Source organism: Bactrocera oleae, chromosome 2, assembly GCF_042242935.1.
Source record: "Bactrocera oleae isolate idBacOlea1 chromosome 2, idBacOlea1, whole genome shotgun sequence".
Classification (NCBI taxonomy): Eukaryota; Metazoa; Arthropoda; class Insecta; order Diptera; family Tephritidae; genus Bactrocera; species Bactrocera oleae.
The window spans coordinates 4157136-4183804 of NC_091536.1; the positions used below are offsets into that span (position 1 = coordinate 4157136).

Below are 26669 nucleotides of genomic sequence, written 5' to 3' on the forward strand. Positions count from 1 at the left end.
CCCGATGTTCCTGAGTCTAGCAGATCATCAACATGGCTCCAGAAAAGTACACAACACCACCACAGTCTTTTGCGTCTTAATCGGCTAGTTGGTCCGTCGCCTAAAGCAAAAACCACCCCGTGAGAATCAATCTTAGTAGTGTTGGACTTGCTAAAAGTTTTGTAACTGCCACAATAACAACCTCTCTCAAAGAGCACTGAAGTACAACAAACACTTTTGCCCGCAAAATGTGATTACTTGGGGAATTCTCTGCTTTAAAGTTCTAAGGTTAGGAACCTGAACACACTGCATTACGGTTTCAGTCTTAAGAATATTTAAAGTTTGCCGTTATGTCCATGCTATGGTATACAAAGAGAACGATAATATTTTAAATTTAGCTTTCCAGGAATAGCTTGACGAAACTCTTGTTTTGTGTGAATAAATTTATCTTATTCTGAATGACTTAATTTTGATACCCTATTGGTTTGATGATCGAACCAAAAGGTAATGGTAAGATCAAAACGGCGGCAAATTCATACTTTTCAGGCACCAGGTGTTCTTATTGTCCAAGATCTAACTTTAGAGATACCGATAGATTTTATGGACTCAAACCTTAGAAATCTTCTGCTCAAATTATTGCAATTCTAAATTGGTGACAAATTTTAATTTAATGGCCATCACACCAGCTCCATAAAGCAAATATTTCTGCGAAGCGCGCGATAACAAAATCCGCTTGTAATTTATTTGTTCAAGCAATTTGATACCGAAAAGCTCCATGGAGTTTAATGGAGAGTAGTAAGCAATGTTTCGTATTTGTATGTACTCCTATTTGTATATATATACAAAGGTATGTATGTACTCGTGCAGTCAGTTCACAAATAAACAAGTGGCGTGTAACCGCGAAAGCCACATGTAGTTCCCTTACTCGATGCCACCTCCACAAAGTCTACTTATTTGACACCTCTGATATTGTTGATGCTCAAATTAAGACGATACCCGTAAACTGCAACTGGAATGCGGAACTGCAAGCGCTGCCCTGCATGTGGCACGCGCCGCATATAGAAAGCATACTCATAAAGTATATTTATACATACATTCGTAGGTGTGTGTGTTTGCAAGCTGAAACTTGAAACGCTTGCAAGTATCCGCTATTCCAATTTACAAAATTCTCCATTAAAAAAAAATTTAAAATTGTTATGCTGACAGTTTGAGTGCCACTGATGCTTGCAATTGTGTACTTACGCTAATCTCCTCCAGGCGGCGCTGTAACGCCTCAATGGATGCTTTATCGTATGGCTTTTCAATCAGATCATTTATCCGCTTAAGACCTTTTGTAACGAGTTCTTCCAAATCAATGCTCAGCTTTTCGAGTGTGGAACGCGGACTGGGCGTATTACTGCCGTCGGCCGGTTGTGGCACACCAGGCACTTTGGATCTGAAAATAGTTGGGTTTATGCGATTTGCTGTTTAGTAGGTAATTTTTAGTAAAAATCATTTTCAAATTTACAAAATTACAAAATTATCAGAATTTAAATCGAAGAAATTAAAACTATTAAATTTACTCGGGAGATATTTGGAAGTGATTGAAGCAGTTCTTAAAAAAAAAAGAAAATGTTTATACCCTCGCAACATATTGCTACAGAATATAATAAATTTATGCAACAAACGATTGTTTGTATCACGTAAAACTAATCTCTATAAACATAGAGTAATGTATATAAGTGATAAGGATAATGAAACCAGTTGAAATGCAGGTGACTGTCTGACCGTCCGAGGCGAGGACATTAACTGGCAAACATTTTTTTTAAAGTGGAAGTGGGTCCGCCCCCAAAATGGTTTAGTGTACAAAAGTTGAATAAACCAAATATGCTGAAAAGAAGTTATTTTAGCGTTAGCTCCATTTGCTGTGAATATAAGTAAAATCAGATAATAACCACGTCCACTTCCCATATAACGGTTCACAATTTTAACCAAATTTGGTGTGTGAGTTTACCTCAAAATTACTTATCGCGTATTGAGCCTAATCAGATGACAACCGCACCTACTTTCCATATAACAATCTTTTAAATTTCATCTGATTATTTCACTTTACAGTGTACAAAAATCAAACAACAACGAAGTTATCAAAGTACTTTACACAAATAGTGTCTCAAGGTATTTAATCTTATGCCCAAAAATTGTCGAAATCAGGCTATAACTTTTCAAGGACTCAGACATCAAATATGTGGACCCCGTCTGCTTTTTTTATCGAAATGATTGGTCAATCTGTGAGCTCTATAATTGAAATTCGTCGAGAATATATTGTGATGACAGCATGTCCTTGTATCAAAAATGGGTAAAATCGAGTCTATACCTCCCTTAGCTCCCATGTACCTATTATAAGTATTTTCGAAGTTCCGGTAGACTTTATCAATTTCAGTTTGCACGCATACTGAGCTACGATATTTTTCAGTTTCTGAGCAAAACAAGTGTTCTATAAAAGTCTCCAAAAAGTGGAGTTTTTGTTTGCATAAATACATATAAAATTTACAGCACGAACGCTTTGAATGAAATAAATTCAAATATAATCAATATTTGCAACGAATGTCAAACTCACTTGGCTTGCTGCACTTCGCGGAACTTTTCACGTAGAATAATCTGCGTTTTCATGACCAAGCGTGAAAGATTACCCTGTTTGCCGTGGGTTTCCAACACCAAGGAATCACCTTGTGATATCAATGTGGCGGCATCGGGCGCAATTAAAAGTTTCAAGTCCTCAATGGCACTGTGTGGAGAAATAAATACTTTAATTTAAGATATTTTTATTTTAAATTACTGTCGCTGTTAGCGATAGAAAAGCAAGTTATATAGTTAGATCTACATACGAATATACAATTAAGTTGAAAAAAACTTACACCTCTCCCTCGTTACACTTTTCGATCTTGTCCTTGGTCGCTTCCATTTTGCGTATCATATACTTAGCCATTTTGTCGAAAGTTTGCACACGTTGATCCAGTGGCGCATTGTCGCGAAAACTAAGCGGACTGTCGGAGTAAGGGCTTTTTAAAGTGATGTTGGAATCGTCCAAAGACGGGGAGGTGGGCAGAATTTTGCTTTCGAAGAAATTCGGCTTCTTAGCACCAGGTGTCTCAATGCGACTCTAAGTGGATAAATGTAAAGGAAACATATTTAAGTAAATTTAAAATGTTGTGTAGAGTTTATTATCTTAAATCAACTACTCCTGAAAGCCAATCGTAACAAGCCGTTTAGTTGCTAGTGTAGAAAATGTTGTAAATGTTTACCGTATCACTATCGGAATCAAATGTTGGTGTCATTTCTAGTGAGAATCTCGGTATATCCTCATCATCGGAGAAAACCAAAGGTTCCAAATCGTAACCTGCCTCTTTGTCAGCACTATAAAAGCTGTTGCGTACAGGTGAATCCAGCGCGCCCTCTGTCACATCCTGAGGTTTCGCCTTTTTGGGCGACTGCTCTTCATCCAAGGCGAGCGTAAGTTGACGCCAACGTTTCGGTTGCTTCGGTGGAGAATTATTCGAAGGCTCGAGATCTTTTGCCGGCCGTTCGTCCTCATCCTCTTCCGAGTCACGCAGTATATCGCGCTCTTTTTCTATGCGTTTGCGCTTCTCATCGAACGAGATGCGTTGCTTCTCGACACGCAAGAACGGTGTGCTTGTGTTGAGTGGAACCGCACCGCGCAACTCTACGTCATCCAACAGTGGTGAGAGTGGTGCCTGTGGCTTCGGTGACTCACAAAGCGAGCGTTTGCTTTTGCTGCGTTGTATTTCTTTGCCGTCTGCGTCAACACGCATCGAAGAGTCAGAATCTTCAGAGAGATCGACAATTTGTACCGTCTCCACATATTCCGGTACGAATGGCTCTACACTCTCCAAAATATTGACGGTATGCACGATCTCACCGACTTGTGGCTCGAATTCAATATTCTGCACTGACATTTTGTCGTGTGGCAAATTACGTTCGCGTATCTCCACGACTTTAGGGTGTTGTTCACCCTTACGACTTTTACGTTTTGGGGGCTTAGCGGGCGCATTGTCTGATGTTTCAATGGGTGTGGCTGTCGAGATGTGTGAGAACAACGTGCTAGACTCGGCTAATCGGAAAGTTTGCGGCGGCAAGACATCGGGTAAGACTTGTGTAACCATCGCCTGCTCTGTGGAGACATCCTTTGCTGGCGGTAATTCGATTGTCGTCTGCAGGGGTTGAGAGCGCTCAAGTTTGGTCGGTGAGTCGCCAGCGTTTTGTGAATCATTTACACCTGGTGTACGTGCGCGACGCTGACGTACTGTATTGCTTAAAACAACAATTTCAACATTGGAGTCGGCATTTTCAAGTGCACTGGTGTTTTGTGCCGTTGACGGTGGTGTTGGTAAGAGTGCTGTCAGCTCGGAATTTACATTAAAACGCATTTTTAAAGCGTCCTATTACGAATAATAATGTGTTGAGAAAAAAAAATTAAAAGTTTAACTCGGGAGTGGAGGCTTTTTAACGAAAACTTTTCTTCTGCGTTTCTGTTTAGAGGTTTTATACAGAATGAAAACTAAATATTAGTTTCTTTACAATTTGGAGACTTTTTAAAGTTTTTTAACACTCAAAATTTATATAGGTTTTATATGTAGATATATGATTCCTCAAAACTAATCCAAAACACAAAATTAAAACTCTCCACTTTTTTGAGAGTTTTTGTAATACTTCAATAATGTATTCTCAACATAGTAGCACACGAAATGAATGCAGAATGATGTAATGATTTTGTACATGTTTTTGATCATTTTAGCGAAAGATTTACCTAAATACTTTATAATTATTTTGTTTGCTAATTTATAATTCATAAAAATTATTGGATTAATTTCCTAAAATATATTTTATGGGACATTTTTTTTTGCATAGGACATTTACAGTATGTTCTCAGGCTTCGTTAATGTTCCCAAGGCCGAAAGCAGTGCACAGTTACAACCCCAAATTTGCACCCATTACTCGTTAAATTCTACATAATTATCATTATTTCCATATTTTAAGTAAATATACAGTTATAAGTTTTATTATACATTGAAATGACACCAACAAATGTTTCCACAGCAGCTAATTGGTGATACGGTGATTGGCTTTGAGGATGAAGGTGGTTTTTAATATTTTTTTTGCATGTGGTATTAGGCATTCTTCCAAGAGTTAATTGTCAATGGGATAAACTGATGAGTTATGGTTTTAATTTGTTATTGTAAATGATTATTTGTGCTTGGTTACTGAGGATTTAAAAAAGTATATAAGTATGTATATGTTTGTGGATAGGTACTATGTATGTACATATAGTAAAAATTTCAAATATATATATATACTCAAATATATATATACTATATATGTATATATATAAATATATATATACTATATATGTATATATAAATATATATATACTATATATGTATATATATATTACTACCTATATGTATGTATAGAATAAATGTGGTTAATTAAATAATTAACTATTGAATATAATAACAAGGAGAATATATAATAGGAATATTAAGTATTTTAATGACCATAAATACATAAAGGGTGTTCTTTTTAGATATGTGGTTTTCAAAAAGAAATATTGAGTTTTTTTATAAAGATACGGGTTTGCATTATGTTTTAAAAATTGTTTCGGGCAAGTGACCGCTGCCGCTGGATCAAATAAGCGGCCAACCGAGAGATCAAATTTTTAATAATATAATATTTTATTTAATAAGCGGTGTGAAATCGCATGATCTTGAAGGGCATGCCCCAAGCCCACAACACGAGATAATGCGCTCACCAAAAGGTTCCTTCAATAAACTGATGGTTTCGTTGGCTGCAAGGCATATAGCGTCGTCTTGTTGGAACCAAAGGTCATCCGTATCAATAGCCTTTAACTCAGGCACGAAAAGGTCATTAATAGTGGTTCTATAGCGTTCCCCATTCTGTCTGACTTTTTGGGTATATAACGTTGTCTCCACAATAGCTTGTGTTTTATTATCACTCCAAATGGCAAACCAAACTAAGTAGAAATCAAGTAACAGCTGTCAAAAAGACCAGCTCCAAAAAAAAGTATTGCCTCATTGAAAACCACACGTCTAAAAAAACATCTGTTATATGTATATAAAAGAAATAGTTGTACTTTTAAATTAGAATTGCTACATGGAAGGGACCAGAGGTTAGATAAACCTACATTAACGCACACATCAATAAAGGCAAATATAATATAATTTTACATTTATGAAAAATGGTTTAAAGTAAAAACAAAATTATTTTCTATGTATGAGAATCTTGCAAAACAAAACATTCTTACAAGCTACGTTTACTCAATCACAGCAAAAAGTAGCTTAAGCAGTAATCTAAAGAAAAGAGATTATATGGTATTTATACAAATATATGGATCCTATTGAAATAAAATTCAATTATTTCAATAATTTATGTATAGACAGGAGAAAGGAAGATTTCTAGTGAGAGATGAAAGCCGAAGACAAAAGAATAATATTTGAAAATAAGTACGGTTAATCGAAGAGATAGTAAATATACTTGTATGTACAATTTTGTAATGATAAAGCTAAACCGAGCCAAGGACATACACACCTAATAATATTAGTACCATAATAGTGATAGGATAAACAGTTAAGCTTATAAGATGAGCCAACGGATGAGAGGGGATGAGGTAAGAATTAATGAGTAAGTAAATGTTGAGATGGAATGGAATAGTGCGAAAGGACAAAAGCACGCAACACAAGTAGTACAAGTACTGCACTACATATGCATTTATACAAATAAAATATTAGCAGGATTTGCCACAGGATGTACAGAGAGAAGACGCAGCTCAAATGTAAAAACAATAACATAGTATTTTATTAGTGTGTGTAAATATAGTGAAGTGCGTAAATTCTCATTCAATATCTGTGCAGTTGTAATTACGTGTAATTAATTACTTACCACAACAATGGCGATTACTTGTTGCTGTAACTTTTCTATATCCGGATTTGAGGGCGTATTTATTTGCTTTAACTCGTGCTCCATGGCTCTGTATGGACAAAAACAATAATTTGTACAATAAGAGAGTGAAAGAGAGAGAGAGATAGGGGTAAAACGGCAAAACAATGAATTTACTTTAATGTCTCCGGCGATATATTGTCCAAGTTCTGTAGTGTCGATTTCATTTCGGTCAACCGTTTAATCACATCCGCGCTGGTCAGCTTCATGTAGATTGTCTTGAGCTCGTCGATCTTCTGACGTGTGTCCTCCATACAAGTTTGATCGCAAGACTTGTTGTACTCTTCGTATAATTCTTCACTTCGCTGCAGCAGATCTTCGAATTCCAGAAAACCCGAATTGCGATCTTGCATCTCTTGCGGTGATTCGAAACGTCGTATCAGCTGATCAGCATGTTCGAAACATTCATCCAGTTCGTGCGCTAACTTCAGTAGGGTTTCGAGGAAGGCTTTTGATTGCGTCACGTTTTCGCCGAGTGCGTTGTAAAGATGTTTTAGTGCGTCGATGCGTTGGCTCAGCTGTTTCGGTGAACGCGTGAATTTGTCCTCGCACACCTTGCGTCCGGTTTTGATTGTGCTTTCGATTTCCGGCTTGATTTCGGAGAGCGTGCGGTAGATTTGCTAGTGAGTGGTAAAGAAAAAATATAAATTTTTATTTTTAATTTGGTAAAAGGCGGACAAATTTAACGATATTCTTCGCAATTGAAGGTCACCAAAGCTGGGGTGGTGGCAGCCTTCTAAACCTCCTAATAATGTCCTTTACAACATATATGTTATTATTTTAGAGGATCGAGAGTAAAAGTACTTAAGTTATACGACGTAATTGGCTTCGTCGAGATCAGACAGTTATCTTAGAAGTGACATATTTACAGAGCTTGACATCTGAAGTAAGCTAGCTCTAGTATAAAATTGAAGTTCAATTTAATCGATAAAACAAGTCAAGTATAAAGCTCAATAAAGACTGTTTTTTCTACCGTCCAAAGTGCGTGAATGCTCTCTGAAGAAACATAGTATTAAATTAAACGACTTAGGCTTCTAGAGAAGTTTTCAGATACGGTAATCGAAAAGCACTTTGAACCGTGTTCCATTTAGTACGAATCTTAACAACACCTGCCCGTTGACGGCAATCCGTCTTTTGTTTTAATAAATACTTACCACACATTTCTGGTACTGCGCTTGAACGGTGCTGGGCCCCGCTGACGCTACATCCAACACCAGCGTGGAATGTTCGACGGCACGCAGCTCCGCCACAGCACGATTTAAACGGGATTCGTACGCAGGTTGCGGCGCCGTGCATTTATTCAACTTTAGCTGACAAGACTTAAAACGCAGTTCAGTTAGATTAAGTTTCTCTTGCAGTCGGTTCGCAGCTTCAATCTTGCCATTGCGAGTGTGTTCCGCAATGAGTTCTTCAATCTCCTTAAAACAATGCTTTTTCGTCTCGAACTCTTTAACCAAACGCTGCAAAAGAACAAACAACGTTTAAAATTTCTTAATACTCTGAGGGATGCTCAGCTACTACCTGAAAGTCATCCGGCAAATCCTCAATGGTCACATCGTTCTCCAGATGTTCGGTTAGTATCTCGTCGACACGTGTTAGCCAAGCCTCAAATTGTACAATACATTTCTCAGACTGTTCGGCCTCGCTCACCTCTTTCTCCAGTATTTCGGTGCGTTGCTTAGCGCGAAATTGCAGCTGTGTCCAACGCTCCACAATACCATCGATTTCGGCACGTATCGAATTCGCCATAAACTCATGTTCAATTAGCTCATTGCCAATTTCTTGAATTTTCTCCAACCACTCGTCAGAATGTGCACGCAGCACGTTCTCGAGATCCTAAAAAGTATAGTTACATAGTTACAACATTAAAAATGCGTTCGCAAAATATCATTACATCAAGCTCCTCAATGATCTCCTCTGCGTCCGCATTCTCTGGCGTACTGCCTATCTTATTCTCCAACCGATCCAAATAACCAGACTCTGAAACCATGAATTTCTTGAACTCGCCCAACTGTGTGGATATGTGCTCCAGTAAGGCAGTTTTTGCATACACCAGTGCCGTAACCTCGGTCCAACGCGCGCTCAGACGTGTAAATTTCTTCGGCAGTTGTGTGTACTTGCTGTCCACTTCCTCACCAGTGGTCTTTAGTTCATCCATTTGTAGTAACAGCTCGCCGCCTAAGTCGTTCAACTCGCGAAAGCCCACCGACTCGCGCTCACAGGCCTCTTTGAGTGTCTGAAACTTGCTCTTAATTTGAAATAGCTCATTGGAGTTGTTGATCTCCGAGATTTTCGTTTTCGGCGTATTTTGTTCGAGCTCGTTTAGCCACACTTCAGTCTTGACCAAACGTTCGAGTACTTCTTCTGCTTTGTCTAGTACTTGCGTGCGTTTCAACGCTTGCCCTTTATGCAAATCTTGCACTTTTGTAAAGAACTCGTTAAGTTCCTTGATTTGCGATAGCAAATGTTCCCGATGCGCTGGCTCTGCATCCTTTATGAGTATTTCGCTGAAATTGCGTGCGCTTATCACATCAATCTCAATCTTACGCAGTTCCATATTTAGTTGATTGCTGTCTCCTACCGTGGAATGTGACTGCTGCTCTGAGTTTTCGATATCGTCCGGTTTGAATTTAGACTCCAACTTACGTAGCACATTCAATATAGCATTATACTCTGCATTGAAGTGATTGAGATTCTCAATTGCCGTCGTTTGTTTGATCACACGTTCGTTGAGCTTTTCCGGTATTTTAGCCCAGTTTTCTGCAAACTCGGTGTTCACCGCATCTGGTCGTCTTTCGCAGACATATTCGTAGTCCGCCTTCAAATGTTCCAACTCATCGACGAGCTCATTCAGTTGTTTCTGCTGCGCTTGCATTGGTGGCAGTTCGGTGACTATCACTTTAACACCAGACACTTTCGACATGAAATCTTCTAAGCGCTGCAACCGCTCATTGACTTCATCTAGCCCACCCTTCTCTTGTATTAGCGTAATAATTGCGCGCTTCATGTCGTTCCAACTCTCGTAGAAAATACTGAAGTCTTGACGCCATTCTTGCAAGTCTTCGCTCAGAGTAGCTGTGATCTCTTTAGCGTCGCCGATTTCGCCAGATAACGATTCCATGTGACTTAAGCGCTGCTCTAAATCTGCTTTGCTCGCTGACTGTGAGTGCTGCTTATACCAATCACGCGAGTCGGCCAGCACCAACTTGAAGCCAGTCAAGCTATTGTAGAACTTTTCCTTGGCTATGATTTGCGCTGTCTCCGACTTCTGTTCAATAATATGCTTCTTGAGTGTTTCAAAACGCTCGTCAATCTGTTTGATTTGCGTGGCTTCCATGATTAAATTACGTTTCACATCCTCCTGCTCACATACTTCGTATAGCTGCTTCAGCTCGCTGCTCAGCGACGTGCGTTTGGCGACCTCCTTCTCCAGTGCAATTAGCATTTCGCTTTGATTGCGCAAACTCTGACGATGCACACTCTGCAGACGGTCCTCACAATCCTCTAAGAAGTTGCATGCTTCCATTATGCGGCCGGTGAGCAGATAAAAATTATCTGAACTACGTAACTTACGTTTCTTATTGCCCTCGGGTGATTCCACTATCTGATAGATGGTCTCTGGTGACGGTTGCACCATATTTATGTCTTCTGCATCTTCGTTCACATTTTCAGCCTCCTCACCAAATTTGATTAGCATTTGGAAATCCACCCAGCCATCCGGTCGCACTACACGACTATCATCATATGACGCACGATCACGCCCAAACTTGAAGCCTTTCGCCTCGATGCGTTCGGTTTGTACTTCAACAATCTGCTTGAGCGCATCCAGTCGGTCCTCGAAGCTCTCTAATTGCATTAGCACACGCTCACCTTGATCGTCGCCCTCTTGCAGCGAAGCCGCCACCATCTGTCTTAAATCGATGAGGTAGCGCTCCAGTTCCAACAAATCTTTGGCGCAATAGTTAAGGTCATTCATACGCTTCGTAATGCCACCCAGATCGATTACATCTTTGCTCTCCATAGTCTTTAAGTCTTGTTCGCGCGAATCTAACCAGCGATAGATGCATTTGTATTGCTGCAATTTTTCCATCCGCAAGTCGCCCCACTTGGATACATGTGACCAGCGTTCGCCCAGCGCTGACAACTTATCTTCAAGGTCATTGAAATTGCCCGACTCATCATTCACGATCACCACCATATTACTTAGGCTGTCCACCAGAGCTTGCTGATTGCACAGATCATCTTTCAACTGACGTCCTTCGGCGATTTGTTCTTGCACCGCCGGCAAACTCGGTCCAATATTCGTCATGTGCGAGATGCGGTCTTCAATATTGGTGAGGAAGAGACGCAACTTTTCGATCTGTTGCGATTGAAATTCGGCGAGGCGTGCCAATATCTTTGATTGCACATCGAGCGCTTGTAGGCGCAAAGTTTCCCAGCGTTCGTTGAGCAATACCATCTGCTGACGTATTTCGTTCTGGTCTTCCGTCGTAAGACCGGAAGTCTTTTGCGATTCATTGATCAAATTCGAACCCTCTTCGAGCGCTTCGCCCACATACTGCTGATGTTCGGTGAGCTTTAGCATGAAATGCTCATTATCGTGAAACTGTATTTTAGCGCTTTGAAAGTCTATCGGTTCGGGCAGCTCGCGTGAGAGTATCTGCTCATCCTCCAACAGCAGCGTGAGCACCGCTTCCAGAGCTGCTTGATAGCCCGTTATTTCGATGGATACATTCGTGGCTGTGCTGATAGGACGTGATTTGTCATTCGCCATGCGTAGATAATCTAACGGTTTACTCTCATCCATGCCGATATCCATAATGCTGTGCATAGTATCGCTGCTGTACTTCGTCGACTTCACTGGATCCGAACTGCTGACCGGCGTACTACTCAAGTCAGAGAATACCTCCTCGGCGCTATCCAACGGCACCTCGTCGAGATCGGTGATATTTGTGTTGGTGTTGTTGCGCGTTGGCGGTAGCGCCTCCTGTGCTTTTTCGTCGAAGAATACTGCCTCGCCCGCGCTATCACTACGTTCACGATTGCGCCGCGATTCCATGGCATGATACAGGCACATTACATACATTTGTATCGACTTGTTGTCCGGTTTGTGTGTGTGCACATCCTCGGGATCGAGCAATTTCTCTATCTTAAAGTATTTGTGCGCCAAATCAAATGCAGTACGTAGACGCGCCAGCGGATGCTTTGTCAGCGCTGCGCTCAAATCGATATCCTCGAGATGCGCATTAAGCACAATGAGAAAAGCACGTCCGTCGGCCCAACTGCTGGAGAAATCATGTAGCTGCAGCCCATATGGTTCGGTGAATTGTCGCGCCCATGCCAGCAGTGATTTCTCCACGCCATTACTTGACTGACTCTTCACCAGGTTTTGACCGTTAAACTCGAGCGCTATGAGCCAAATCAAACCGAGCGTCAGTTTCGGATTGCCAGCGACTATATCATCGCTGGATATGTTCACCAACTTGACGCCATGCTCTTGTATTACTTGGATTATTTTGTTAATATTATTTATGTGATGTACGCGCATGCGACCGCGTTCTGGTTTCTAAGTGAGGGGAGGAGAAAATAAGAAGGAACATGTATTAAAATTCATTTCATTGCAGGATGTGAAGCGAGAGTACGTCAGTCGGTTTGCATAATGAAATGAAAGGTAAATAAAAATAGAAAGCAAACAAATATACAAAATTAATCAACAACAACAACTTTGAATATATATCTTCTGAGCACTCAAAATTGCATACCTTGCAACTAAAATATATTCACTCCCCTTTCTCGGCTATATGTCTCCTGACACCAACATATTCACACATTTCTACCTGTGACTCATTATATTATATATAATTTGCACAAATGCAAGACCTTGACTTTGCTATACGTTATTGCAGCTCCTCTCTCCTCCCTATTTTCTCTCCCTCCTACTTCTATTCCATTTATATTTCCGTTTCCTCATACTCGACTGGATAAGTGATATGCATACCATACCTACATCCATACACATATGCATATATGTGTCTTTGAGGTCATGAAAGCAATCGGAGACGTCAGTTCCCTTCTTCTTCTTCACTTACATTTTTTTAATTCAATGCATGCTTCTCTGAGTAAGCAGCTCGAAATATGCGAAATTAAATTTATTTTCGCATTTTCTCCTTGCATTTCGTAATTTCTAGAAAACTTGTAGAATTGTTGATATCTTCAACTAGTTGAGGGACTCTAACAGTGATAATTTCACTTTACACGTCATCCGAAACTATGCTTCTTGTCATTTATTTAAATGCCTTTATATTTAAACGGTAAAATGTATGAGCACTTAGTTCATATTAAACAACGTAGGAGACTTAGAGGGAATTCGTTTAGATTTGGGAAACAACATGACTTAATTTGAGTTGTTAAATAAAGGATAAGTCAGAGCGATTCTAAAATAGCGAGAGAAAGCGAGATGTTAGCTAGATCGGCACTGGAGATTTGAGCTCATATTGAGCTCTTAGAAGTATCTAGGAACCTAGTCTACTGTGCTTTCTACCAATAGGAACTAACATAGATGATATTACGCTAAAAAGTTCTCATTGCTTTTCAGGCATTTTATTACATGAATCTACATTGATATCACGAACAAAGAAGCAAGAGAAGCCAATTATGTTTTTTTTGTATTGAGTGAACTTTGGTCTTCTTCTGCAGGGAAGCTCCAATGACTACCGTGATCTACAAGTATGTCTGCGAGACGTTGAGTGCGAAGGCTTGCCGTTATCTATTCAACGGTGCAACAAAATTTGTTTGTGCGTTAATTGTTCTTGTGTTGTGTTGTTTCATCCGATTAGAAGCGAGTCGATTTCCCGATGCCCTCTTGCGTTCTGGCGTCCAACGCCTAAGAACCTCTAGTGAGCTCAACAAGCGCTGGTCAACAGCCACAACTTGCGCGACTAAGAGATGTTTCTGGCCCAAAGTGAACTGTAAGATGTCATCCGAACTACTTGGTCTTAGCAAAGTAAATCTGCCCGGAATTGTAGATGTTCAGACTGTTCACTGTCCAATAGATTCACATGCGTTGTGGCTAAATATTTTGCCAAAGCTGTATGGAGGAAGGCAAGGTGGAATCACTTTGTCAATATCTGATCTATTGAACGGCTTTTGCAGCACTTCGCTGATCTTTGAGGATCTGGTGATCAACTTTTAGGAGTTTATGGGTAACACAAAGGGCAAATGTCTATCCAAGTGAGATCAATTGATTTTTGATCAATCCTACGACCTAACCGACCCAACCTAACCGATCTTGTGATTTTACACAGCTTAAGTGGATAAAATACAAATTTCGTAGAAAAACCGAATCTAGCTTAGAATACAACTGTGTTTCTCTATCCAACTCCGAAATCGACTAGAATAGAGTCAGGATTATAATTGAAACTTAACAAAAATAAAGCTCAAGACGCGCAAAGAGAAATATAAAAGCGACTAGTTTTCCATTCATCTTTGTCAGCTTCATTATTTAATGCTTTCCATTCAGTTTCATTTCACTTACTTTTACCTGTATATCATGCACATATGAAAGAATTATATAACAAGATAAAAATCAAATCCTTTCACCTACCAATTGTGATTGTGTGAGTACACTAAGCAACGCCAACAAACGATGGCCATCACGCAGATCCTCAAACAAGTTGTTCACTGGTGTACACTGGGTATTTAGCAGATGTGAGTTAATCCATTTGGTGAAAGTCTTCTTCTGTATATCCTGGCGCTCGTCTGTAAAATTAAAGGTAAAAACAAGATGATTTGATTAAATAGAAGCGTGAAAAGTAATTAATTTATAAATGCCAATACGTTTCATTAAACAACATACTGGACAAAATATACTATATATAGCAAGAAGTATACTAATAATTTGTTTTACTGCTAAGAATTATTTATTTAGATATTTATCCTATAAGAACAGTCGAAGCTTTTTCCAAAGCTGTGCTTAAAAGTTTATTGAAGCTAACAACACCTAAGAGGACGACATCTCAGATAAACAAACAAATACAATACTTTCAGTGTGATTTTTTTAATACCGAAGCGGAGTGTTTTGTGTTATAGGCTTTGATATTTTATTGGCGCGTATTTTCAAGATAATTACACATTAATTGAATATTACCAATTTTTTATTTTGAAGAAGTCGGTTGGCCTCTTTGATCTTCTCTTGATCTTATCTTGAGGGTTCTACGGGTCTCTTGTGCACTTTTCGTTTTTATATACGACATTATAGGTTGGTAACGATAACTTAAAACTAAACACTATTAATTTTAATTTCTGAAATCTTCATTTATATGAAAGTGGAAGCAATAAATATTTCAATCAAGTTTTGAGATGCCACTTCAGCCACTCTTTCAGTATATATTGTAGTTCAGAATTTATTCATTTTTCAATACCAGTATTCTCTAATATTTGTTCTTGTAAGTGAGAACGTTCTCTCTATTAATTAAAACTACCGACCAAACGAAGTCCACTGGAGAGATGCTTTACCTTTGTTTTCCATTTTGTTGTATATATATATACATTTGGGACGATATGTAAACATTGCATATTTGGTATAATTCAAACGCCTTTAATACCAGTATTAGAGATATCTACATTTCATTCCAAAGCCATTTACAAAGTGCACGATCTTAGTAGTCTGTCCTTTAGACGTACTCGGACTTTAGACGTCCAGAGATACAACAGAGATCCTACCAAATTCAAAAGCATAAGAAAAAATTTGTTTCAGATAATCGTTTGTCCAAGAAGTTATATTTTATGCATTCATCGGACCACATTCTACGTAGATGGGATTAGCTAGACGACGCTATAGGTATTTTAACGGCTGTAAATATTTGAGATCACCTCTTTCAAGCCTCAGAACGGCTTAAAGACCTATGTTCCTTCTCTCACAGAAATTTTCAGTTACTTTAAAACCATTGTAGAATTTTTTAGAATTAATAATGTATTTTTCTTGTCTACCAAAGCCTTAAGCTTGGTCGAGATGCCAATCTCAGAGCATCAGTTTTTCTTTTTGTTGTTCACTCTTTTACATTCAGTAGAAATTCAGTGGTCATGCTTTTAAAAGATAGCTAAAAATGTACATATCTACATACACACACTTAGATATCTAAACCCCAACAAAGTGAATGCTTGCACTCCGCATTTTGTGGGTATCTAGCTACAACAATCATAATGTAGTTGCATTAGTGGCATAATAAGGAGGTGGCACTTGCATTGTTCGCAGTATAACACTTGTTGCAAGAGCATTTTAACCCACCATGACATGCAACAACTGACAGCAATCAATTTGTTTCAGATATGAACTAAAAATGTCTGTCTGTCTGTTTATTTGTGAGCTGTGCTTGTGCTTCTTAAACTAGCTTAGAGTGCAAACGGTGTCGTATGTGTGAATCCGATTGCGAGGGCGCTGAAGTTCACCAAAACCAACGAGAAGTGCATGACAGACAGCTCGGGTCGTTGGTTACTTGGCTGACTGACTAAATGTCTGATTGACAGACTGACTCACTGACTGTATGATTAATCAGTGAGGGAATGTAGTGAATATTTGACTATTCCATTGGCGTTGAACACATACATATACATATGTAAACTCACACATATATATTTACTCAAGCGACCACTCGACTCTATTTCAACATCTCAGTAGTTCGGTGGGACACCCGTTGCACGTTGCACGTGCCACCGACCAACTCTGGTCACGCAAAGTTTTGTCTCCGCTGTCATGCAACAACTACAGCCACAAATTGCGAAATACACACAGCGTTATGACACTTAAGTTCACATCGAATGTCGGCAAGTGCAACTGCAGAGGTGACACCACTCCATCATGCAACGCTGAGAGCACAGGGAGTGGCGAGGGCTTGCGGCGCAAATTTGAAGAGCAACTTCTGCAGATAGTAGAAGTGTCTTTATTGTTGTTGGTGTGTGCGTTATGCTTGCGTGTTACACTTTGTCGGACATCCGCAGTGGGCATTCGTGTACGAAGCCATTGTCTGTCATAAGTGGCAACAAATTTATGCCACAGAAATTACTTGAAATGTGAAAGAAGCCCGAATGACAATACACCAGGAACGAGCGGGGAATCGCGATACAGCACGAGGTAGGCTTTTGTTAAGAGATTTCGGGCATTCCAGTGCACAACACCTGAAAATTAATAAGGTGCTCTAGTGTGATAGAATGCAGCTAAAACCTGTGAGATGGGATCAGTGTGGACGGAGCGAGTATTCAAAGAAACATAATATACAAAGAAGGCCGATTCTCAGTGCTTTGATGGCGACAGGCGAAATTGAATATGTCTCTACAAAGATGACATGCCTCTTGACGACATGCACTCCGAACGCCCTCTAAATGTGATCTTGTATCACATCCTTCTTTCAAACTATGATGATAACCTTATTAGTGCAGACTTAGGACTTGAGTTGGCAAAACTGATTACGCTCATTTTAATACCAACCTAGTTAGCAAAGATCGCGATCTTCTAGCATATGACCAACAGTATCTAAGATCATCTGAGGCACCCGCTGGGGAAACTCTGTATCTACTATTTACTTTGATCAAATAACTATGATTGTCACCTGTCTGCTTGATAAATATTGTCTTAACATCGATTAGGGGATACTCGAAGAATCTTTCTCTGCGAGAAGGACGGCAACCGCTTCATGCTTCTGGGATAATATTAAACGACAAGTAGACCATAGGCAAAGCAGGTTATTAAATGTTTTTGCAACACCTTTAGAAATCCATTTCGTCAAAGTAGAAAATCCTTCTGTAATAGTGGTTATAAATCTGTAATTTATACGATCAACATCCAAGCTAGCTTCATAGTTATGATCAAACTTTCAAAGATAACTTACCATGCACAATTAGTTACATAACTTCCTCACATGGCTTATAAAACTCTTCAGTCAACAAGTCAACCCAGGGCATGTTAGTCATATTATAAAATTCAGGCAAATGCAAGTTAAAAGCAACAAATACTTAATTCATATTTCTCACAACTGTGACTTAAATAGGACCAGCGAACAATCGGAGTTTGAAATAAATTTGATTGCTGGTTTTCTTGAAATACCAGCACAGGTTCGAGTTTCTGTGGTAGACCTACATATATAATATTGGATCACACGGATCCGACCCTTCACGAAAACGACATTTGATCACCGGTAAAGTAAGAATACCTTGATAGCAAGGTGTAGGTATAATATTGAAAATCTTCATTCAATATGTCTTTCAGCGTGCAAATTCTGTTATAAATTACTCAATACTGACAACTGCAAGCCAAAAGGCATTGAAGGCTGATGGGCCAAAGGGAAAAGCCGGCAGTGGCTAGCAACGCTTACAGCGACACAACTTTCATGAGAGTCCAAAGTAAGGGACCAAATTCATTTGCCTGTCTAAAGTCGCCTGTCGTCTAAAGTACGTGCTGACACATACATATAGCATACATACGAAGTCGAGAGTGTATGCTCCTACGCCAAGAGCTATCGAATTTTAATTAGCTAATTAAGTTATTTAATAATTAAATTTTCTGGTATTACGCGCAACAAAATACCACTGGAGAGACATACTCATACATACCAAACACAACAAGTCCATTCATGTCACACTCTTCTTGCCGCTGAATTCATTAGCCGGCGGAGACGTGTGCAGTCTATTAACGGGTTTACCTACGTACACTGCATCTTCACACAAATCAATTCCGTGCTTGAATATCTAATTACGAATATGTGCATGGATGGGTGTCTGTTTGTATGTAGAGTATCTGGCATGCATTGAGTAGTTACGACTGTCTCACTAATTGAGTGTAAATTGATGTATCGAAGCTTTTATGAAGGTGTCTGAAGGAGTATTTTAAGAGTCAATGTAGATAGACTGGGTAGAGTTTAAGGTGGCGGTTCCATGAGGTCTAGTGCGTCTGTGATTCATTTACTAGAGTAATTATATAACTATGTTGGAGTAAGAGGAAAAAAAAAATATAAAAACTGTACATGTATAGGTATATGGGTCGGTTCGCGCGGAAGGACCATCAAGCGCGTCGCACGTTCGGTGAATGGGCCCAAAAACGAGATGGTCATCGATTCCGATTTGCAGATGAAAATTGTGTTCAGTGATCAAGCTCACTTTTGTTTGAAAGGGTACGTTAATTAACAAAACTGTTGCATTTTGATGGATGATAATATACAAGCCATTGTTGATCTTAGTACTAGATACTTCGTTTCAAAAGTAATTCACCATAAGGTAATGATTGTCGGCAAAAGTTTTTTTGATACTGTAGTAAATAAAATTTACAATATATTAGAACCTAGACTTATGCTGTTTATATGAGAATTGATCTATCTCTAAACTATATAGTATTTCTTTAAGGAACAAGCCTTGCTAACCAAAAACTTCAAAAAGATCAGACTTGGTCAGTAGTGTTCACCGATTTCAGATACTCCATATATACATAACCACCCGATCTGATTATTCCATTCAAAGTTCCTAAATGTTTATTTTTGCAAAACTTTTATTGGGGAATACTTAGCCTAAATAAAGTTTAACCGAAACTGGATACCTTTACTATATTTTAAAGTTGTAATAGCTTTGTAAGCAGCCAGCTATGGGATTGAAAACTGAATAAAAATTTTAATCCCACATATCGGCTTGGAAAATGTTTAATCCAGATTAAAAATTAAAAATAAACCGAAGGAAAAATTTTATTCTCAAGCATATAATTAACAATTAAAAAAGACTTTGATTAAGAATTCACACATTTTCGCGTTCATTCAAATCAAAACATAATATTTAAATTTTTTATACCCAAATATCTTGGATTAAAAAATTAACATTTAATTTTTTATCCAAAATTTTTGAATTAAAAAATTCTTAGCTCTGTTTCTAAGCGATTAAATTTCAACAATTTAAAATGAAATGAAATACAAAAAAAGTCACAATTCGTTTTAACATTTGGGGTTCTCAGAGTTTTAGCAGATTATGGTAAAATTTATATAAGATATAAATTATGTCATACATTGATATTATGGCAGAATACTATAACTGTTCTAAATCAGATTATTAATCTAAATTACACAGTATATAACTCTAATGCCTCTAAACTCCTCACCAAAAGGTATGTAACTTGGCTAAAACACGCCCAAATGTAGTCAACACTGAAATTATTTTAAACGAGTTGCCCCAACACTGGATTTACCAGATCAGCCATTTTGACTGGTCGTGTAATTTAAATTCAAAATTTCTATTAAATATAACATTTGCTTTCCGGAATGATGTTATGACTTTAGTAGCTATAAATAGAGAAAGCATTTTCCGAACTTAATGTTGCTTTATAAATATTAGTAACAAATATATTTTTTGTTATTGACATTTATACTAGCACCAGTCAAAATGACTGGTGAATGTTTCTATGAAGGAATGTTTGTTCCGGAAGTATCACGAGGTCAGTTTAGTATATATATATAAAGTATGCATTATATAGTATATAAATATATATAATATTTTAGATTTAGCCGGAATCAATAGGACAAGATATCTCACGGAAAGACTTTCTGCTTAGATTAGCAGAAGAACTTGCATCAGAATATCAGAGTTCAAGGCAAAAGGATACTGCCATGACAACAAGACTACAGATATTTGCAATAAATGCAAAAAAGTCTATGTGGAAAGTCTATACAAAGCAAAATCTACATATGTATCTAGAAATAGTGAGCGACTAACTGTAAACAATTTAAGTTTAATTATTTTCGAATGCCCATACATCCATTTATCTATTACAATTAATAAACCACAAACCACAACATCTGTTTCTTCTTATACACCAGTCATTTTGACTGGTTTTGGTAGAAAGAGGTATGTTTAAATAGCTGGTAAATTTAGTGTTAAATCTTCAGTTCAGGCTAAAAGTCTAACAAATTTCTAAGAAAAATAAGTAGAAAAGCAAATCATTTTACTTTTTAATATTCGCTTGTGTTCAAACTTCATTATTTTTGCTATATAAAAAAATGTATTTTAATTTTTTTTAAATACTATGTGCTGCCATCAAATGCAAGTGAGCACATTAATTGAAAATGAAATTTTAGTTAAAGCATTTATTGCACATTTCACTTTACAACAAATGTCTAAATGTTAATTGTGCACCCGGAACTGTAATTATGAGCGCCATTAGGCGTAAATAAATAATTATCAAAGCATTCAGCATCTGCCACACACAGTAATTACAACAACAACAACAACTAAAGCATGCCATCGCAACAACAACAAGTGTCGAGTATCGCATTTATTTGCAGACTGTTTTCTTGCAACTGCAGAAAAAAGTTTGCTCATTCATCCAAATGCAAGTAATGCTGAATGCAACACAGCAGTATGTGCGAGAGTGTGGGCGTGTTGCAACTGTCGCAAAAGGCGCGAAGAGTGAACATTTCCAGAAAGGCGGTAATGGCGCAGCAATTGCTATAATGGTTGGTTGTGCAAAAAGGAGCAAAAAAAAAAAAACAATGAAAACTAAGAAAAGCACAACGCCAGCAAATATGAGTCAAAGCAACAGCAACAGCAACGGCTGATATAGTTGCTGTGGGAGCTTTCGCTGCCTCTATTGTGGCATCAATGGATTGCCCTTGCTTATTGTGTCAGAGCTGCCATTATTGTTTACTCCAACTCTGCAGCATTATTACTGTTGCTACTACTAGTTTGTTGTTGTTGTTGCTACTGCACTTGCCATTTGCCATTTGACGAAGACATAAACAATTTCTCTAATTGCATTGACTTTGCGGCGCCACCAACGTTGCCTGAGTCAATGGCTGGCGATTATTTAAATGGATGATTCTTTTCTTTTGTTTTTGTTTTTGTTTTCCTTTTAAATTTGTTTAAAAATTCGAGAGGAAATCGAGAAAATTCTGTAAAGATGGATTCTAACGGCACTGTGGTCATTATTTTAAGTCCAAAAGTATACAATTTTTATCGAGTTTACTGGAAACTGAGTTTAGATATATCAACCAAAGAAGTGAACAAAGTTACCAAACCTATTGCAAAATCACCACTTTTAGATTGACCGTTGATTGAAAACCTTAAAAAGCTTGAAAAGCTTAATTAGAAACACAATCTCTTTCAGAGCTTTGGCATTAACCCGCAAAGAACGGCAGACATTCACTTGCACGTGGATTTGAGTTCACGAGTCGCTGAGGGAGAGACCCCAATTCTTAAAAAATATGCCACTAAGTTAGCAGTTACACTGCAGTGTAGACCCCTAAAAGCTAAAAAATGTGTCTTCGTTCTGATATTGACAAGGAGTACTCCGATTGGATAGATGAGATTGTCGTATGCAATTTTCTGCGTAGATTATTATGTTATCTTTAAGCTAACCCATTTCTTGCAGAGGTGTTATACCTACATGGCCTAATTGACTACTATAACTTTTCTTAACTTCTAATAAAGTCAGGTTGGAGCGGGCATCCCCTGAATTTACAAGTATGTAGGGCATTGGAAACCCAAGCACTTCTTTATGAGAAGTATGTTATTTAGAGGATGACAATCAAATAGTGAAATTCATTTGAAACTATATACATACATACGAGTACATAGATCGCTTCGGAGTCTTAGAATTTGGGTTTGTATTTGGCTTTCATAAAGCTTAGAACCCACTGTACTAAGTTGATGCTCAGAGGATGGCAAAGATCACAAACGTGAAAAGCTAAGTGTTCCATGAGTTGGATTGCGGAGATAACTAAGATACCTGATCTTATTTATATACTGTTATAAGACTTCAAAACTGGCCTATATCAATAAGTTCTTTTATTTTCGAAAGAAAGCTAATTTTAAGTGTCGAGTATTAACTTACATATTTTTGGGTCCAAACATTGTTATATGGTACAATAATCTGAGTTTTTGATTAGATTATTGAAAAAATTTGAGTGCCTAGCTATCTTACCATTTTGAGAGAATTCAGATGACGCCTTGGTTTTCATCGCTAGGTTTACTTTTGTGGTTTGAAATGCTTTTAACTATTAAATTTTGCCAATAATCTTAACTATTTCAAATACTACAGTGGGTGCATAAAGTGTGAACTTACGGGAGCCACATTCGTTTTGTATGATTTTATGCAGAATACGGTATAAGCAAAATTATTTAGGTATTTTAGGTGTATGGTAATGAGTATTTAGTTAATAGCCCAATGTTTTGTGTAGTGTAATAATGTTTTCTAAAAGTAATCACATTTCAGAAAATTACAATATTAAAAAATAAATATTTTTTCCGCCTAACAAATTTTTTTTAATTGATTGTTTACCTTAAATTTCCAACTATTTGTTTTATAATTATCTTCACATAAGGTATGTGTCTTGAATAAAAATGTCCTAAATGTATGCAACGTTTTGCAGAAATTTTATTATATAGAGTCGTCCGAATTAATTGAGTTGGTTTTCCATCTAACGGAGTTAATGGATTTATCTAAGGATAGTAAGACCCCTCTATATGGTTTCGTAAGTTAGTTCTCCTAGAATAAATCACACTTTTTAGGCACTGTGGTGGAAAACAGCACAAAATGGCCTACACTATGAGATTTAAATTAAAAGAGAATAGAAGAAGAAAATATAAAAAATATTCCTTTTTAATGACGCCAATTTGAGCCAAATATTTTAGTATACAACTCATTAAACTTACTTAAAGCCAACGGCAAATTTACATCTATAATTACAATCAAATTAATAACGATAACTATTACTACATTATTGCTGTTGTATTTTTATGATTTTTCCCCGCAAAAAACTCAAATTTAGAAATCATTAAAATTATGCCTTGTGGTCTTTTGGGGTTTTCTACAGTTTCTATTGTTGTTTCTTCTTGGATTTCTTTCATGTTTTGAGTACCGGCAAATCTGTACGTGTGCGACATGCGAATAACTTAGCCATTTGAATTGAATGAAAAATTAAAATGCATGACATCAAACGCTATAAAATAGTTGCGACTAAATTCGTGCTTGTAAGTGGGAGTTAAGTGGTTATTTGAACTAAAAGCTGCCGGGTGTGCAGAATTCTGGTTTGGACTTCTTATTGAAATCAAGTCTAATTTGTATGCGAAGTGTGTTTCCGGTGTAAAATGTTTGCCATTTTAGTTTTGCTTGAAATTCATTATTTTATTGAAAGTAGGCGGGTATTGACACCACAGGTGCGAAATATGGTCTAAACTTTCCGAAATAGGTTAATTATATATAAATTATTCAGGCTTACTATGTTTGTGATTTGCACGCTTATTAAAAATGTATAAAAAATGTTTCACTTGATTGTCATATATCTGGTATATACCAGTTCGTCGTTCGATTCGCTACATTCTAAGACTTGCAAAGTGGAATATATTTACCGCTTCTTGATACCACTATAAATACATTATTCTAAAGAAAAAGGAGTAAAGAATTTTGTTAGAACGCTACCTATTAAACCTTTTAACAGTATTTCTAATTAAACTCAGTGTAGGTGTTAGGTTTGACCGACTTCACAAAACTCATAAAAATAGTCCAGCGGCCTTAAATCGCACGATCTGGAAGCCATATCACGACGCAAAATAATGCGCTAACCAAGTGTTTTCTTCAATAAATTGATTGTTTCGTTGGTTGTTTGGTATGTAGCGCCGCCTTGTTGGAACCGAAGATCAAAGAGCACACCAAACAGTGACTGTTTGAGAATGTAACGGCACCTCAACAATGGCTTGTGGATTATCAGCTCTCAAAATGCGACAATTTTAATTATTAATTAATTAAACAATTGTCTGTATCTAAAAGCCGACAATTAAAAATCAATAAGTCAGTCTAAAATGTGTAATTCTTATTTCAAAGGCATTAGTCGATAACTAATATTTGGCAATTTAGAGTAAATTCTTAACAATTATGAAATTAGAAAATAAATATTATATGCAAACTAATCATAAATCTAAGCATACGCAGTCAGTTCGAAAGGATTAGTTGTAGGTAATAGTCAATAATTATAATTAAAGTAGAGGAGCTCTAGTCAATTGCCAATAGCATTATAATAAAATTTATAAGTCAAAAGTTTGCAAGTCTTTGTGATTAGTAAATAATCACTGAATTGTTCTAAGTCTGTAGGAAACAGGTAGTCAATAACTCAGCCGCAATAATCAATAATGAATAGCAAGTGAAAGTAATAATTAATAGGCAGTAGACTTTAGTCAATGATCGGGGAGCATGAATTTAGCTGCAAATTAACAGGAAATGAATCGTAGTCATTAGCAATAGTAGGTAATCAATATAGAATAATTCGCAATCCTTAGGCAATAGGTAAGACAGCTATTAATAGTTTATTTTCTATATAGCCAGTAGCCATTAGTCTTTAGGCAACAGCGCACAGCTCTAAGTCAGTAGTAATTAATCAATAGTCTAAACGTAATAACTAAGACTGAATAAATCGACAACAATCTCTTTCATATATTATACTTATATAACTCATCCAAAAACCCATCCACAACGAAGTGCTCTCATTACTATGATTTCGTGGAACCTCATAAAACAAATTGATGTTTACTCTCATCTTATCATTCGCTTGATTGTGTAAAGAGTGTGAAGAAATTCCAAAAAATATAGTATATAATAATAACATAACAAGTACATGCCATACAAATTACTACTCGCATGAATAAACTGGGTGCCAAGAAGAAAAATACAAAAACAAAATCATCGCACAAAATCAACAAACCCACATTCACTTGCCTAAAAAAGGGCAATAAAGCCAAAAGCGAACGCATTCCAGTCCAACCCATTGAACCACAGTAGTCAACATATTAAAGTCATTGAGGCCTAAAATGTTGTTGTCGAAGACTTTTAGGTGAAGTGGCGCACAAGTGACTGGCGATAAGCAGAGCTGGTGCCAGCTGATAAGCCCGTAAACGCTTGAACGGTACCGTCATGCTTAGCGCAGCGCATGCGACGACGCGGAGGAGGCAGAAAAGTGCTCAATTACGACTGAGTGAAATTATGCAGCAGACAACACAACCTGCACCGCCTGTGGTTGCTGTGCGTAGCCAAACAAAAGTGCGGCTACAACGGCCAAGTGCCGGGTAAAGTTCTTTAACCCCACCACTAGCCATTAGTGAAGCGAAGAAGTGTTTGTTTTGTGTTTCTTTTTCGATTTATTTTGCTTTGTTTTACATTCGTTACATAGCCTCGCTATCTCAGTTTAGCATCTTGCCTTTTAAATGATACTTGTGATACTAAATGTACGATTTACACTTGATTTTGTTATTGGTTTAGGCTCGGCGCTGAATGTCGAGCGACAACGTCACTGTTTCAAGTGAAGTTTGGACAAAAAAAAAACATCCTCATAAGACCCCCATACTTAACTTGGTGGCAGGTTAAACCAAAATGTCCTTCTTTCAGGTGGCACCTCTGACTTATTATTTCATATAAAATTTCAAGGTTTAGTAATATCATATATATGTTATCACGCAATCTCCCTTTCCAATCATTCAGAACGATTTTATAGATTTTTGTATGTTTATTGGTGTTACAGCCTCATTTGGACGCCCACTGTATTTTGTGTGGCAACAAACCAAGGTTTTATTCTGGTTTCAAATTAATAGAATGTCATGAAATTTTAACAGCTTTTTGACGGTTAGTACTAACTGAAACTGAGGTGAATGTGTTAATATAATTTTCA

The 26669-nt window shown here is 37.6% G+C and overlaps 1 protein-coding gene across 7 annotated transcripts in view; it reads right to left on the reverse strand.

Annotated features, from left to right (window-relative positions):
• Nucleotides 1-26669, reverse strand: part of Dys (Dystrophin) — a 380727-nt gene that overhangs the window by 326900 nt on the left and 27158 nt on the right. For 5 of the 7 annotated variants that reach the window (XM_070107158.1, XM_070107153.1, XM_070107163.1 and 2 more), the window contains 10 exons: nt 14594-14748; nt 8885-12556; nt 8512-8826; nt 8145-8450; nt 7108-7610; nt 6934-7021; nt 3261-4415; nt 2874-3118; nt 2576-2743; nt 1222-1414 (listed from right to left, as the gene is read on the reverse strand). In XM_070107158.1, the coding sequence (XP_069963259.1) occupies nt 1222-1414; nt 2576-2743; nt 2874-3118; nt 3261-4415; nt 6934-7021; nt 7108-7610; nt 8145-8450; nt 8512-8826; nt 8885-12556; nt 14594-14748 (6800 nt within the window). The remainder of the gene's footprint in view (nt 1-1221; nt 1415-2575; nt 2744-2873; nt 3119-3260; nt 4416-6933; nt 7022-7107; nt 7611-8144; nt 8451-8511; nt 8827-8884; nt 12557-14593; nt 14749-26669) is intronic. The other 2 variants (XM_070107165.1, XM_070107166.1) reach the window with 1 other exon arrangement.